The following is a 17535-nucleotide window of genomic DNA, read 5'->3' on the forward strand; positions in this document are numbered from 1 at the left end:
AACAGGTTCAATGACTGCATTCTGATCCAGTATGATGACACTAAAGGAACCATTGAAGGCCTTTTGAAACTATTCTGTTTTGCAAAGCAGCATCAGCTTGAGACAGGAGAGGAGACACTGAGGATGCTGTCGACAGTATGCAGCTACTCAAACTTCCCTTTTGCGAGTGATAACAAAGACGAACAGAGTGATTTTCTGCTAGATTTATACTCCTCTGCAAAGTCGTTTGAACTTGAATTGGAGGGCCAAATTCTCCCATCATTGTTGACAGTCTTTCAGTCAGCTCAGCCTGCAGCCTGGGTCCTTGACCTCGGTACAGACAAGGCCTCCATCCTACTTGAGGTGCTGAAACTCCAAACAGAGAAGAAACCAGTTAGACTGAAGGGCTGGCTAGAAACTGATAAAAGCAAAATAGAGAGTTTTCTTCGGTGCCTACCATATATTTCACAACTGAGGTAGGTCAATGGTCAGTCCCTTTCAAACACATACAGTAGGTGATAATAGTTGTTCCACCCTTTCATGGCCTAACACATTGTTTTCTGGCAGGATTATTCCTCAAAATGAGAGTGATACAGAGGTGAAGATGCCTACACTGACTTCTGAGCAACTAAAGAGATTCTTCCTTTTGCACCTGCTTGATCATGGAGATCTGGACAACACGGAGACAGGACAGAGCTCTGTTGAGGAACTGTTGTCAGTTCTTGGGTTTGCTCATTCAGACGACTCTCCAGAAAGGTGCTTGTTTCTGTTAGATCTGTTCTCACATTGGAAAGACTACGAGACTCAAACAGGCAGAAAAGTTTGTCACGCATTACTTCCTGTTTATCGGTCAGCCCCTGCAGTCTGGTCCATAGACCTCTCGGAGAGAAAGGGCTCTCTAAGCTGTGTTGACCAGTTCCAGCTGTCTCTGTGGGGTGCACTCCCTGTCGGCTCAGAATGGGATGCACAGCTAGCCTCCTCACTCCTCCAGGCCCTAGACTACACCATCACATTGTCAGGGTGGTTGCCCACTGTAACCTGCAAGGCAGTAGGTGCAGTCCTAGGCCAATCTGCCCCTGGAGAAAAACTCAGCGTCAGTCTCATCCCAGATAGTATCTCATTCCAAGGAGCTGCATTACTCTTCAAGCAAGTGAAAGAGTTTCACAAACTTAAGTATGATTTTGATAGTGGTATTTTAATGTAGAATGGTGGGGGTAAAAAAAAGCATTTTGATCATGATTTGCAGAATAAGTCCTCTTTTTTTTGTATTGACTTCCAGGGTAAACGAAATGTCAACAGCAAAGCTGGCCAGATTGGCAAGGTCAATGACATGCCGAAGACCAATGGTCGTTGAGGAGCTGACTCTTGTCTTGTCTAGGTCAATTCCAAAAGAAGGGGTGCAGTGTAGAGTGCTCAGTGGTTTAGCTTTACTCCTTAGAGTTTGGACTGTAAGGGTCTTAAATCTGATAGACTGTCCAATCCAGGGTTTCCTTCTCACTACCTTGTTGTGTCATCAGGGTCCACTCACTATCAGGCAAGTTTCTAGATCTTCTTCACACTTGAAAAAATATGGACTTTTGTTTTGTGAGGTGTGCTATTGTTTTGAAAGATGGGTTTGTTTATGTTTCCATGACAGACTGAGTAAGGAGACTCGGCAGCAGCTGGCTGTTGTGGTGTATGAGGCTCAGGATGAGGAACTGACCCAATGCTTTCTGGAAAAGTCGGGTAGTGATCTGTCTAACTGTACACTGGACTGGGATGTGCTTCACTACCTGCTGAAGACCACCACACAACCCATCACCATCAACCTCAGGAGGAGCAGAATCAGAGACCAATGCATACCTTATCTCCTCCCTTTGCTGAAGAATGTTCACTTTCAAAGGTCTGGGTGACACAAGATATCGAATATGTTGCATGATTCCAACAATGAAAATGTTGTTTTCCTGTTATAGTAATTATATCACTTGGTACCGTATTCCTTTGTGTCTGCAGGACAAGCTCCCAGTTTGAGAGGACAGCTCTGAGAGAAATACATGAGCAACGTGCTGGTCACTTGGTGAACAGTTTAGTGAAGTCATCAGATGACTGGATCGACCTGAACAACCTGGTTTTGAACCATGATGACTGTGAAGCGCTTCGTTTTGCCCTGCACTACAGTGACGGTGTCAAACTCAACTTGTTGTTGACCATCATTCCAAAGGAGGAAATGGAGAGCATTCTGACTCTTCTACACAGAGTCTCTGAGCTCAGGTCACTGTCCAATTGTCTATCAGCATCCCTTACCTTGAATGTGACTTTTACTTGATTGAAGTTTGTGTTTTTGGGTATGAGCGACGTGAACAGACAACCTGGTCGCACACCCATTTGCATTATATTATGTTTTTTTGTGTTCCTTTAATTTATATGAAATGTTACAAATGGTCCTGTGGCGTTGGAATAGCGGTCTTACAGTTTCATACGTCTTGGCGGCATTTGATGCTAATTTTAGCTAGCAGGTTAGCTTAACATCACTATCAGCGCGATGAGACAAATCCCTGCCGGCCACTAACCCGGAAGACGCTGGGCCAATTGTGCATCGCCCCATGGACGCGGCCGGCTGCGGCGGAGCCTGGGCTCGAACCCAGAGTCTCTGGTGGCACAGCTAGCACTGCAATGCAGTGCCTTAGAGCACTGCGCCACCCGGGAGGCCCTGCTAGCAGGTTAGCTTAACCTGGTTAGGGTTAGCTAACATGCTTGTAAAACGCTATGGTTGTGGTTAGCTAAAGTTCCTAATTAGCTAAGATGCTGAAGTTGTCCCCAACGCAATTCGAACATGCAACTTTCGTTTCTGTCTGAAGTAACCAGACCATTTGCAACATATCATAGGTATTGGCTGTAACCCCCACCAAAAAATTGTATTATCCTTTGTGTAGTCGGAGAGACCAAGCTGTAGTAGAATACTGTTCCAATGTACTTGTCCACCAATTTCTGCTTACCTTGCAGGGTCGAAAGGAAACTATTGCTGGAGCTGCTCCATACCTGTGCAGTAGTGAGAAGGAGGAGAGGAGTGGCACCTGCACTCCTGACACTGCTGCATCACAAACTGGACCTCTCCTGCTCCTCTGCCATGGACCTGTTTGGGCAGGAGAAGACTGTTTTGAGCCTCAGTTTTGGAGACTGTAGGGTAATCTCCGCGGCCATCCAGGAAGCTGATGGTGACACAGAGCTGATCCTACACGACTGCCATGTTGAGGATGAAGGAATAGAGGAGCTGTTTCATGTTTTGCACAGGATTCATATGAGGTGAGATGCCTGTCTTAAGAAAGATTCCTTGTTTTAACATTTGTCTGACAACTTATAATGTCCTCTCCTGAATCCAACGTTTACTCCTGCAGTAAATGGCAATTGCACACAACCATTCTGTGATCTTGTGAATTTTACATTTGAACATCCAGTAGGCTAATGACATTGTTTGATTTTGTTGTGGAAATTTCCTCTATTTACCAAATCATGAGAGCAAACCACACACAAGTCAGAGTTAGTTATCACAAAGTCCATCTTTAATTATATGAGCTCTATCACAACCCTGTGATTCTCAGATCAATTCAGTGTCTATCAATGAATTCTCTGACAGTACCTCACACATTGTTACTGAGATCCTTTATAGCAAAGACACACACAGCCAGACAGCATAGGCATAATTTATCGTTCAGCTTTGTCTCCTAAACTATGCTCTCTTCTCAAACTCAGAACCATAAACAAATCCTCCATATCAACAGGCATATATCAAATCCATCCTATCTTGACAAGATCACAGAGACACACTGACTGGCACACAGACATTGTGGAGCCAAGAGATACACGCTTGACCTCTCCCCTCTCTCCGGCCCAAGCAACTTAGTCTTGACATAGAACAGATACTGCAACCCCGCCACAGTATTATACAAAAATAACATTCTGATGAGAAGTAACTTACAAACATATGATGAATATAAAACATATTACCTATGTTACCAACCAATTCTGATTATTCCCCAACAACTTTGTTACACAATAGCTTTGGAAAACCTCTTCTGCTGCAACTCCTGCACTTGATATTTGTGGATTGCGACAGGTCAGTGAGGCTTGCTTCATTACTCTCCAGAGCCCTAGAAAAGAAGGTGGACCTCAGTCATAGCCCTTTAGACTCGAGGGCCTGTTCAACACTTGCCTTGGTTCTAGAACACTCGGAAGGGCTTTCCGAGCTGGACCTCAGTGACTGCCACCTCACTGACACACAACTGGACGTGCTGCTCCCACATCTGCACAAAGTTCAAGTCCTGAAGTAAGGACAATATCAAGTGGAATGTCCATTGAACAGCAATAACTATTGCAGATTGCACTTTTAAGGCCGTAAAACTACATAATGTTCTCTCTTTCAGTCTTTGCAATAATGAAATCACAGACAAAGGTGCTGTGAAACTTAACCTATACATGATCGGCAATAGCTTCACAGAAACTGTATGGTGAGTAAAACATTCTTGTTTGTTGTTCTAACATAGCAGCATTAGCTAGATAGTTAGCAACTATTAAAAAGTTGGATAGCTAGCCTGCTAACGTAACTGTTAGCTAGCTAGCTAACTTAGCATTATAGCTAGGTAGCATAGAAACCACAACAACCAAACTCTCCGAATGGCTCGGGAGGAAGGCAGAGTCATAGACAACGGTTCAGTACCCAAGTGCATCTTAATTATTTTTTGGGATGTTGATGTTTCTGTCAGAACATTCCCAGAGTGGCCCGACACTCCTCCATAGCTGATGCTAAGTGATAATTTACACTTTCAGGTTGGGCTGTTTGTTTTGGATAGCTTTTGAAAATGTCCAGAGAAAGGAAATATGCAATTTGTTGACACTACAACATAGTATACTTATTTATTAACCTTTATGTAAATAGGGAGTCACATTGAGAACTATTTTACAAGAGTCCTGTATACGTTTATAAATAAAACACAACAGCCCTACATACTCATTACAAATGAAACACACTATAATAAAACACATAATACACAAGATTAAACATATTTAAGAAAAGCAATCATATTCTGTAACATAAGTCTCCAATCAAAGGGGCAAAAAAACTAAAAGCAGATTTTCCCAATTCTGTGGAGACCAAAGGATTTCCAGAGTTATCCATCCCTGAGACCGGGTTTGCTAATTTATATGTCTCAATTAAGTAATGTACAGAGAAAGTTTCTGCAAGACTGCTATGTAAGTAAATAAGAGTGCAGCTCTCTTCTTACAAACAGAGGTCCATCCCACATGTTTGTAAAGAATACAATGACTAGTCCTAAAACCATCCCCAGTGATAAAACGTATTGCTGAATGGAATACTGAGTCCAATGGTTTCAAAACAGGCTGGCGCGTGCATATAAATGTCATCATAGTCTATTACAGGGAGAAGCGTTGTTTGAACAATCTTCCTTCTATTTTCAGAATTGAAGCAGGATTTATTTCTATATAAAAAAACAATCGTCGATCTCCGCTCCTTTGTCAAGTTTTCAATGTGTGTTTCAATAGACAACTTGTCATCAATCCAGATACCCAAGTACTTATAGTGAGAACCTTGCTCCATTTGGAGTGCAAATATGCAAGTCCTTAAGGTCAACATTAGGAGACCTAGAGAACAGCATAAACTTGGTTTCATTTGCATTTAACACAAATGTAAGATCAGTAAGTGATTTTTGGAATGAGTCAATCATGCTGAATGTCACGAATGGCCTGCTGCACTAAAGAGGCACAGGGATAAATAACTGTCATCTGCGTAGAGGTGAATGTTACAGGTGTTAACAGTATTTCCAATGTCATTTATACACAATGTGAACAACAATGACCCCAAAGTCGAACACTGGGGTACCCCTTTAAGCACTTCAAGAAATGTGGATTTAACCCAGTCTATCATAATAGCGAGGGAGGCTGTCACTAAGATAATTGTGACATCACAAACGGGCATCAGTGCCAAGGTGTAACACAGACAACTTACTCAATAAGATAGAATGATCAACTGTATCAGACTTTTGACAAATCTGTAAGTAGGACAGCACAATTCATTTTAGCATCCAAAGCATTGACAGTATCATTTACAACTGATGTGGTTACAGTAATAGTACTGTGCCCTGGTCTAAATCCTGATTGATGTACATTCAAAAAAAGAACGAAGTTGCAACCTTGATATGAAAACCTTGATATGGGACGATAGTTGTCAAGATCACAACAAGCCCTTATGCAGTGGCAGCACATAAGTTGATTTCCACACTTGAGGAATATTTCCTGATAAATGTTAAATTAAAGATGTGGGTTATTGACCCCACAATGAGGGACGCTGTACACTTGAGCAGACCCTTTAGCCAAATGTTCGGCCCCTGTAGATTTATTTCATGTCGAATGCCAACAACACATCAAGGACTTCATTGTCTGAACTGCTGAAAGGAAAAACCCTGACCGACATTTTCAAAATGATTCAGTAAAATTACCTCATCAACATCCAGTACATTGTCATACTGAGTAGGTTTTTGAATTCTGTCAGAGCCTGCAGAAATAAAATGTTGATTTAAATTCATTAATGCTATCAGTTATCAGTAATAGGGCCAGACTCTACATTCATTTGTAAGGGAAGAGTAGAAGTACCACGCTTTAATGATTTCAGTTTTCTAGAATTTATATGGATTTCCAGTACATGTACAGTCAGCTAGAGTGTTAATATAATAATAGCATCTCTATTGCGTATGAATTCAGATAATTCAGGTGTGAACCAAAGGCTCGATCTATTTTGAACTCTCCGTTTTTTAAAACGGGCATGCTTATCTGAAATGTTGTTAAAATCAGTAATAAATTGATTTAGAGCCAATTCAGAATGGATCCACATTCACAAATGTGAGTGAATAAAAAAGTTATTTTCAACTCTGTTTTTCTGTTTGCAGCGGGTCATTTCATGGGGAATGGTCTGAGACGCTCTCATATTGTAACATCATCAAACATTTGACAATAAAGGCGCTAACATTGCATCCATTCTAAAAGTTGGTTGAATTCTCTAAATCTATGGCTCTGCCTGCCTCCACAACTGTCACAATGTAGAATCATTCCTCTCCACAGGCTCTCCAGCAACATGATTACTGAGTTTGACATCTTATTGGCGGACAACCGCTACAAACTGTGGCCAGCTCATGTGGAGCCTGGGTGGCACGATCAGCGCGTTACTTCCCTGGGATCTACCGCTGTGACAAATGAGACCTCTAAAGTATTTTCAACAGTAGAGTTATTGATTTAAATTGAACAGCACAAGCTGTGTTTTCACAAGATGATTTTGGTGTAAAATAGTCCATATGACATGTTTCTCAATTATTGCCCATGATGTGATTGCCATATAAATAACTTTTTTCAATGGATTTTTCACTTAGACATAATGTGTTTTGCATATGCTAACCTCACTGTTGTCTTCCACTTGTGTAGAAAAAACCCCTCATTGAAGAATTTGATCCTGACAAAACAATAACAGACAAGATTACCTACAGGTAACTACTTTGGGTTTAATGATCCATTACAGATATGTTTTTAGGCTTTGCGTATTCATGTTTTATTTCCAATCACAGCCAAAACATTGCTGAAGCAAGCCTATGTTCGGGATCAAATTTATTGGAGGTAGTGAGTTAGTGCATTTTAAATTGGCTGTCTGGTTGTATGCTGGAGGACTTCTTAGTCAGGTTTGCAGTCAAAACTGAATTAATCATGCCACGAGACTGGCAGTTTCTAAATCAAGTGTTAACTCCCATGCATCCAGGACTTGCTGCAGTGCAAATCAAACACACTTCTGAAAGCATTATCTGGAAACCCACTCTTTGCAATTGCTTGAATACCAGCCTATGTTTTACCCCTGTTTACTAATCAATGGCCGTGGTCTGGGAGCTAGAATTGGATTTATGTATACTCTGCCAATGCAGATACAAAAAAAGAGTAATGAGAGCAAGCTTCAATACAGAAAACTTAGCAAACGAGGCATTTGTGGTAATTAAGTGCATGGAGGCCGCCATCTTAAGGCACGTCCCTCATTGGTTACTCTTAGACTTGCCCCACATCTATTTTATTCTCGCTCCATTTCATGGGGGTGGCAGGTAGCCTAGCGGTTGGGCCAGTAAAGGTTGCTAGATCGAATCCCCGAGCTGACAATGTAAAACAATCTGTCATTCTGTCCCTGAACAAGGTAGTTGATCCACTGTTCCTAGGCTGTCATTGTAAATAAGAATTTGTTCTTAACTGACTTGTCTAGTTAGATAAGAATAAATACATCATGGTGCTCCCCAGGTTCCAGTGTGGGTCTCGTGGCAGGTTTCAGTGCAGAGCTACAGGGCTGGTTTTTGGGATGAGGGGGGCAGGAATTGTGGAGTACAGTGTGGTCCACTGGGACAGAGATATCCTTGCTAACACCAGCTATGAGCCTGCAGGCCCCCTGTTTCAACTCAGGAGTCCAGAGGGACATATGTACCAACTACATCTACCTCACTGCGAGGTTACGGGTGAGTGAATTGTTGTTGTCTTCACCAATCTGCACTGAAATACCACACATTATGAAAAATTGGTTTCATGCATTTCATCTCTCCCAGTATCTGCAGCTGAGAACCTTCTTGTGGCCCACATATGCAGAAAGAACAGGGAGTTCTTAATACCCAAGGTGACACACTCACACGTGATTGTAAGCATTAGTGGGCTTTCAAATTATGGAAAAGCTCGTAAAAAACAATCCAACAGCAACCGTATCCAAGGACAGGTGCTACTGTTCCTTGAGCCTGAAGCAACTCCAGAAGAGCAACGGCTCTGGGTGTTCCTGCTGCCCCGAGACATGCCGCCAGACCAGGTACGTCCAAGTCCCTGAAAATGAACTTCTCCCTTTTCAAATATTTTGTCAACTTATGAATAACTGATTAGTTACCTGGGCCTGGTTTCCCAAAATGATCTAAATAAAGGGAAATAAATTAAAATATATATATACTTCATATTCATCATCTCCAGCACCATCCCAACATCAACAAACTGTATGTGAAAATGGAGTGTTTTGTATTAAAAAAAGAGAAAGATTGTGCTTCCAATGACGACATCAATCAATTAGTAGGAAATGCCTACTCACTTAGAGAGGGAGGGAGGTTTAGAGAGGGAGGGAGGTTTAGAGATGGAGGCCATCCGTATTCTCTGATACAGAGTATAATTAATGGTTCCTTCTATCAAGGCAAGTTGTCCAGGTTCTGAGGCAGCAAAACATCCCCAAACCATCACACTACCAGCACCACCATGCTTGACCTTTGACATAAGGTTCTGACTGTGGAATGCAGTTTTTGGTGTTCTCCAGGCATAATGGGACCCATGTCGTCCAGAAAAGTGGGCTCCAGGCCATCCGTCTGAGCTGAAGCTGGGACTTGCATTAAGAAAATGATCCAAAACACACAATCAAGTCGACATGAAAATGGCTAAAAAGCAACATAATTGAGGGCTTGGAATGGCCTAGTCAAAGTCCAGACCTAATCCCAATGGAGATGTTGAGGCAGGACTTGAAACAAGCGGTTCATGCTTGAAAACCCACAAATGTGGAAGAGTTATAGAAGTTGTGCATGGAAGAGTGGGCCAGAATTCCTCCTCAGAGATGTGAGAGACTGATCAACAACTACGTGAAGTGTTTAGTTGAAGTCAATGCAGCTAACGGTTATAATTTTAATCCATCTGGGTACAAACTGTCAACATCACACGATGCACACTGACGATTATTATACATATTTTTTGCAAATATTTATTTAATAAGCTTTTCATGGTAAGGTTGTACACCTGTTGTATTTGGCACGTGACAAAACATTTTTTGGTCATTGGAAACACTTATCTTCCACAAGCTTTTTTACTACAAAACAAAAACGTGCATTTTTCACATACAGTGGCAAGAAAGAGTATGTGAACCCTTTGAAAATACCTGGATTTCTGCATAAATTGGTCATAAAATGTCATTTATTTATTGAACGCACTGTGTAAACATTCACAGTGCAGGGTGGGGAAAGTATGTGAACCCTTGGATTTAATAACTGGTTGACCCTCCTTTTGCAGCAATAACCTCAACCAAATGTTTTCTGTAGTTGTGGATCAGACCTGCACAACGGTCAGGAGGAATTTTGGACCATTCCTCTTTACAAAACTGTTTCAGTTCAGCAATATTCTTGGGATGTCTGGTGTGAACTGTTCTCTTGAGGTCAAGCCACAGCATCTCAATCGGGTTGAGGTCAGGACTCTGACTGGGCCACTCCAGAAGGCATATTTTCTTCTGTTCTTCTGTTCTGTTTTGGGTCGTTGTTCTGTTGCATCACCCAACTTCTGTTGAGCTTCAATTGGAAGACAGATAGCCTAACATTCTCCTGCAAAATGTCTTGATAAACTTGGGAATTCATTTTTCCGTCTATGATAGCAAGCTGTCCAGGCCCTGAGGCAGCAAAGCAGCCTCAAACCATGACGCTCCTGCCACCATAGTTTACAGTTGGGATGAGGTTTTGATGATGGTGTGCTGTGCCTTTTTTTTTCTCCACACATAGTGTTTGTTGTGTGTTCCTTCCAAACAATTTGACTGTAGTTTCTTCTGTCCACAGAATATTTTGCCAGTAGCGTGGTGGAACATCCAGGTGCACTTTTGCAAACTTCAGACGTGCAGCAATGGGTTTTTTGGACAGCAGTGGCTTCTTCTGTGGTGTCCTCCCATGAACACTATCCTTGTTAGTCTTTTACGTATCATAGACTCGTCAACAGTGATGTTAGCATCCTCCAGAGATTTCTGTAAGTCTTTAGCTGACACTAGGATTCTTCTTAACCTCATTGAGCATTCTGCGCTGTGCTCTTGCAGTCATCTTTGCAGGACGGTCACTCCTAGGGAGAGTAGCAATAGTACTGAACTTTCTCATTTATAGACAATTTGTCTTAACATCAAGGCTTTTAGAGATACTTTTGTAACCCTTTCCAGCTTTATGAAAGTCAACAATTCTTAATCTTTGTTCGAGGCATGGTTCACATCAGGCGATGCTTCTTGTGAATAGCAAACTCACATTGTGTGAGTGTTTTTATAGGGCAAGGCAGCTCTAACCAACATCTCCAATCTTGCCTCATTGATTGGACTCTAGGTTAGCTGACTCCTGACTCCAATTAGCTTTTGGAGAAGTCATTAGCCTAGGGGTTCATATACTTTTTCAAACCTACACTGCAAATGTTTAAATGAAGTATTCAATTTAGATAAGGAAAAATACAATAATTTGCGTTATTAGTTTAAGCACACTATGTTTGTCTATTGTTGTGACTTAGATGAAGATTTGATGACCAATTTATGCAGAAATCCAGGTAATTCCAAAGAGTTCACATACTTTTTCTTGCCACTGTATGTTGGGGTGGTGCTGGAGATGAAGTTTCCCTTTACGGCTAAAGGGAACCTTTGTAGGAGCATCGTTATATCTCTGAGCTGTTTCCCGAAACCATCGTTACTAAAGTTGCACTTGAAAACACTTGTTATTTACAGACCGCCTCAGACCACTGTTAGAACAGCTAAGTGCATCGTTAGATGCTACCCTACCTACCCCATGTTGCGCAACATTTCTATGGGCTATGCAATTGCATGAGAAAACAGAGTTTTGATTGCCTCTTAAAAAGAGGAGTATCCATCAGCTTTCTATAGGCTAGGCCTACAATATTTATTTATTTATTTATTTATTCATCAACTTTCCTAATATTAAGCACAATGCTTCACTTTACAACAGGAGTATAGCCTACCTGGCTGGCATGAAAATTAACCACGGGAAAAGCATCCTCCATTTGCTATTTAGGTGCATAGATGACGTGTATTTTTTTTTCTGTTTTTCCCCTGTTCCAAGACAGGTGCGTGATAATGGTCCATTCTAAATCAAAACTAATTTCACACAATAAATGATTTAGCATATGTAAAGACAACATTAAATTAAGAATAGTCTGACGGGTGACAATATTAGCCTATCACTTGTGAATAATTTATTATAAGAAACTGCATACCTTTTTTTTGCGACCTTTTTCCAACCGTGGTTGCACACCTCATGTATCCTAGCCCATAGACCTATATGCTTTAATAAGGTTTGTATCACAGCTAAATAAGTGGTCTAATAACTTCTTAAAATTAAGCACATTAATCCGCTTTATAAGCGGTGTAGAGCTTAACTGTCATACATACATAGGCTGTGCATAAGTTTCAAGTTTGGGGAAGATAATTTTCATCTTTTGAGAACCGCTAATTGATTGCATTTTGGAATATTCACACTTACTGTTGTGTGCGCATTGCTGCGCTTATAATGTGAAAAAATAGACTAATAGTTTAACATTTGAAGCTAAACTATACTGCTTTAAAAAAAATGTATGCAAGTGGTTGTATTAATTTGGGATATATTGCCTCCTACAACTGTCCCAGAGTATGTTTGGAATATTTATTTATTGTGCAGAAGGACAAGTTGACCAATCGAATAGGTAAACATTTTCCCTATTGGGGCGGCAGGGTAGCCTAGTGGTTAGAGCGTTGGACTAGTAACCGGAAGGTTGCAAGTTCATATCCCCGAGCTGACAAGGTACAAATCTGTCGTTCTGCCCCTGAACAGGCAGTTAACCCACTGTTCCTAGGCCATCATTGAAAATAAGAATTTGTTCTTAACTGACTTGCCTAGTTAAATAAAGGTCAAAAATTAAATACAAATTGGGGATAGTAGGCTAGTGTTTTGGCTGTTCGTTAGGCCTACTCATCTTGTTGGCTGATGAAAAGTAGGCTAAATGTGGACAGTTCTAACATCTTCAATATGCCCCTCGGAATTCCATAAGAGTTGCATCCCCGATGTGTCTGTCTTCATTCACTTGTAGCTTACTTCTTAGCTAAAATGCCTGTCAGAACGACCTGATCATGTGACTGGCATTGGCTACATCTGAGAGAGCCATGTGAGTGCACAGCTTTCCCTGGAATTATAATTAGCTTTTAACTTTTTAGATTCAACCTGAGTGCCAAACGGCCACATTGGCCGCAAAAGGCATGGATTTTTAGTGAGCATTATGGCCACACAAGGCAGATGAAGGCGGGGGACTGATACTTGTCAAGTGCTTGTCAAATTGTGAACGAGAGACTGATTAAGTGTGTGCAGCTTGCAACTTTTTTCAAATCATCATTAGATTCTATCTAGGAGCTGAGCCGTCATCAGTATTGTGGAATAATTATACATTGAAGGTAAGATTTGAATGGATTAAGCTGATCCGAGAGTAGCGCTCCCTTTCTTTTGATCCTATCAGTATCGACAAATGCTCAAACGATGCACTTAGTGACCGTTCTCTCTACGTGGTGTTTTGGGAAACACGTGACATCTCCAGACGTTATAGGAACATTAAAATACTTGTGAGCTTAAAAGGTCCTTCACTACAGGGAAACCGGGCCCAGAACCTTACAATTTATATTAATGTGTAACTCGACTTAAAGTTACGAGTCAGTGATGCACAAAGTAAACTGCAATATCGGGCCGATTTCCGCAACAACTAAGAATGTGAATCGCGAGGCTACACTTCTCTGCTGTTCTGGTCCTGCAGATATCGGGCGTCTTCCTCTGCCCATGCGTTGCTGATGCATGCCAGATCTTATGCCTGGATAGGTATTTTATGTATCAGCTAACCACATCGTGTTATAGCAATCTGGTGCCCAATGGCACGGTCGGCGACATGGAACACAACCATTTGGTTGATGCATGTAACATCTGAGCAGGGAAACACGACCATCATGTTGCAGCAGTGCACATGGGATATTTTTTGCTACTTCAACGTCTTGGATCAACCTCATCTGCAGAATCTGCAGGTCATCCTTATGCTCGTTGCAACGTCATATCGCTGAGTCTGTTTAAATTGTAACATGAGGGAGAAAAAATAAAATAACTAAGCCTTGTGAATTCCAAACCAGCCCCTTGCCCCTACCAACTCACTCGGAGTTCCCCCCATTTTCACGTGTAGCTGACAAAACTAAGAGGGTGACTTCCAGAGTGGCAAGAGGATCCAATTACGGTTCTAATTAGCCCCTCCCACCCTCTCTAATGTTCACTCCTTCAGCATTTGGACACTTGTGCATATGATGGAGGCGCATGTGAACGTGCAAATCGAGGGGCGAGGGGGAAGATGAAAGGCCTGGTTTGGGATTCAGCATTCCTAAACCCTATTCAATCTGTATGAGTCAAAATATTTTTCTCACAGGTGGAAAATCAGCACAAAGAGTTCACATTCATTAAGACCAGCTCATCCTGTATGCTGACACCCACAGCCAAATATAGTGTGACTTCTGACCTCAAACAAGGCTTTCTTGTTCAACCCAAAGTAAGTGGAACAGAAAACCAGAGACATCTTGCTAATAATGTTATTCTGCCTTCCATTAGGACTATCCATACCATTTGTCCATCTCTCGATCTCTCCTTTTTTTCCTCACATGCTCCATCACTTACTCTTTCAGAAATACACTTTGCACATTGCACATTGCACATACCAACACGCCACCTTTGAGGTCTTCTTGAACCGTAGTATCACAGAACTCAAAATGAAAATTCTGGAGACGAAGCTAAAGACGAGGAAACGCTGGTGTCGCCGAGTGATTCTCAACACACCACGGGGTAATCGTTTCCTTCTTACAAACCAGTCAGACAGGATATTTGCTTTATCATACACACAGATTTAATTTTAAACCTGTACTGTTATCCTACATTACATTCAATCTGATAACATACAGTAGCCTACATTCTGAGAAGATGGTTATCTCATCTGTCTGCTGCATTAAATAAGTTCCTGGCCACACAGGTCTCACCATGTCTCCTCCCCTACTTTCATCAGATAATGCTGCTAAGATGAAAAGATTCAATGAGCAGCAGTGGATAAAGAACCTGGGTGACATGCTGAGAGAACTGTCAAAGGACGAAATTAAGAAGCTTAAGTCAATGATGAGGAATAAGGAACAAAAGCCAATCCCCAAGAGTGCTCTGGAGGGACGAAAAAGCCCTGAGGAGCTTGCAGAGCTGATGGTGGAGACCTGGGGGATGCATGACTCCATCAAGGCCACCAAAGAGTTCATGGAGAGACTGCCACGCAATGACGATCGAGTGACCTCCTTGCTGCAGCCATTCTTGTAGCATTTTGGCAAAGGGTGGGAGATGATGGAAGTGTGGTGGCTACCTGCAAAAAACTATGGGAGTATGCTTTTACAAGGTCCAAAACTCAGGGAAAATCAAATCCATTGAAATTGATATAATGAACAGAGCATTTAGAGAACAAATATATTGTATTGCAGTTGTCTTTAATTTTGTAAACTTTTTGGGAAAACATTTCAGTTGAACAATATTTTGAGATTTTATGTATATTTCTATATTTTAAAACTTTTTTTAAATCACTGAAATATGTACAGTATGACCAATTACTTTTTCTACCTGTTTGAATCTTGGTGTTGTCTCATCCACACATTCGGATAAAACCATGAATCTAATCCGTGGCCAATTATTGTTCTACCCTTTCACTGTCATAACGGTACAAATCTTTGCCGCAAATCCTAAAACTAGTATGTATGATTATTGCTATCCTCATTTCATCAGGAAAGACAAAAATGCCAAAACCCTCATCATTAGTGTACTTGCTGTTATTCCCTCTTAATAGTCACAGTTTGCATCACATAGTAACCAATTCTTGATATTAACCAATTGCCTACACTGTTGTGCTTGTTTTTTAATTTTTTTATTAAATGTGCTTTTCTATGCAATAAAGATTAGGGTACACACTGAGCAATAACCTACAATATTGGTAGGCCTAAACCTAATATTTTGTTGATTAAATACATTATTTAGATTGTAAATTGCATTATTGAACTCTTCTTATACAATAAACAGCAGTCAACAGACTGCACTAGCCCAATAGCAGCTAGCTAGCTGCAATCCTGATGAGCTTCTCTTGGCTAACGTCCCTGTCCCGAAGCAAGCACCAACTAGCCTGGATCTCCCGGCAAGCTGAAGAGGTCCATCAGCCACTCCTTGGGCTACAATACATATTTTGCCTGGACCCCTTTTCTTGCGGATATGGAACCCCACCGATCCATCACAACTGGACTACCAACGTAAACCGCCCAAGGGGTTTTCAACAGGCCCCTCCGTCGCGGCGTCCCCTGAATACCCATCTGCTAGCCGTCTAGAGCATACCGGACTGTTAGCTGAGGTGGTCCATCAGTCGCTTTCTTGGGCTACTATATCTATTTTGCCAATTGGCCTGGACACTTTTACTACACAGACCCCTGCTGATCCATCACGACTGGTTTGCCGACGTAATCCGCACAAGGGGGCTACAACAGACTTCGTCCATCGTGACGTCCCTCTAAAGCCCTTCTGCTAGCCTGCTAGCCCCGGCCTGGTAGCTGTCTGAATCGCCATGGCTCCAGCTCGTCCAGCTACTCATTGGACCCTATGATCACTCGGCTACGCATGCCTCTCCCTAATGTCAATATGCCTTGTCCATTTCTGTTTTGGTTAGTGATTATTGTCTTATTTCACTGTAGAGCCTCCAGCCCTGCTTAATATGCCTCAGCTAACCCTCTTGTCCCACCTCCCACACATGCGGTGACCTCACCTGGTTTAATTGATGTCTCTAGAGACTATACCTCTCTCATCATCACTCAATGCCTAGGTTTACCTCCACTGTATTCACATCCCACCATACCTTTGTCTGTACATTATGCATTGAATCTATTCTACCGCGCCCAGAAACATGCTCCTTTTACTCTCTGTTCCGAACATACTAGACGACCCGTTCTTATAGCCCTTAGCCGTACCCTTATCCTACTCTTCTGCACCTCTGGTGATGTAGAGGTTAATCCAGGCCTTGCAGTGCCTAGCTCCACTACCATTCCCCAGGCACTATAATTTGTTGACTTCTGTAACCAAAAAAGCCTTGGTTTCATGCATGTTAACATTAGAAGCCTCCTCCCTAAGTTTGTTTTATTCACTGCTTTAGCACATTCTGCCAACCCGGATTTCCTAGCCGTGTCTGAATCCTGGCTTAGGAAGGCCACAAAAAACCCTGAAATTTCCATCCCTAACTATAACATTTTCCGACAAGATAGAACTGCCAAAGGGGGCGGAGTTGCAATCTACTGCAGAGATAGCCTGCAGAGTTCTGTCTTACTATCCAGGTCTGTGCCAAAACAATTTGAGCTTCGACTTTTAAAAATCCTCCTTTCCAGAAACAAGTCTCTCACCATTGCAGCTTGCTAAAGACCACCTTTTGCCTCCAGCTGTGCCCTAAACACCATATGTGAATTGATTGCCCTCATCTACCTTCAGAGCTCGCGCTGTTAGGTGACCTAAACTGGGACATACTTAACACCCCGGCCATCCTACAATCTAAGCTTGATGCCCTCAATCTCACACAAATTATCAATGAACCTACCAGGTACAACCCCAAATCTGTAAACACAGGCACCCTCATAGATACCAACCTGCCCTCCAAATACACCTCTGCTGTCTTCAA

The 17535-nt window shown here is 41.9% G+C and overlaps 1 protein-coding gene and 1 long non-coding RNA gene across 2 annotated transcripts; both read left to right on the forward strand.

Moving 5' to 3' along the window:
• Positions 1 to 183: 183 nt before the first annotated feature.
• LOC139409859 (uncharacterized) lies at positions 184 to 1487 on the forward strand. The gene is made up of 3 exons (XR_011634438.1): positions 184 to 455; positions 547 to 1152; positions 1259 to 1487. It is a non-coding gene; the product is annotated as an uncharacterized lncRNA (long non-coding RNA).
• Positions 1488 to 1510: 23 nt separating this feature from the next.
• Positions 1511 to 15724, forward strand: LOC139409860 (uncharacterized). The gene is made up of 12 exons (XM_071155248.1): positions 1511 to 1861; positions 1972 to 2229; positions 2962 to 3261; positions 4016 to 4282; positions 4380 to 4463; positions 7087 to 7231; positions 7444 to 7505; positions 8293 to 8504; positions 8592 to 8842; positions 14236 to 14355; positions 14489 to 14645; positions 14863 to 15724. Exons 2-12 carry the CDS (start codon positions 2186 to 2188, stop codon positions 15156 to 15158), a joined length of 1938 nt encoding a protein of 645 aa, XP_071011349.1. The 5' UTR covers positions 1511 to 1861; positions 1972 to 2185; the 3' UTR covers positions 15159 to 15724.
• Positions 15725 to 17535: the final 1811 nt, after the last annotated feature.

The sequence above is a fragment of the Oncorhynchus clarkii genome, chromosome 5 (genome assembly GCF_045791955.1).
Source record: "Oncorhynchus clarkii lewisi isolate Uvic-CL-2024 chromosome 5, UVic_Ocla_1.0, whole genome shotgun sequence".
Taxonomy (NCBI): Eukaryota; Metazoa; Chordata; class Actinopteri; order Salmoniformes; family Salmonidae; genus Oncorhynchus; species Oncorhynchus clarkii.

What these genes read in the sequence shown, in the direction of transcription:
- LOC139409860 (XM_071155248.1), top strand. Translation starts at nt 2,186, where the DNA reads ATGGAGAGCATTCTGACTCTTCTACACAGAGTCTCTGAGCTCAG. An exon ending in CACAGAGTCTCTGAGCTCAG is followed by an intron (nt 2,230 to 2,961) that starts GTCACTGTCCAA and finishes CTTACCTTGCAG; the next exon opens with GGTCGAAAGGAAACTATTGC. An exon ending in GCTTTCTTGTTCAACCCAAA is followed by an intron (nt 14,356 to 14,488) that starts GTAAGTGGAACA and finishes TTACTCTTTCAG; the next exon opens with AAATACACTTTGCACATTGC.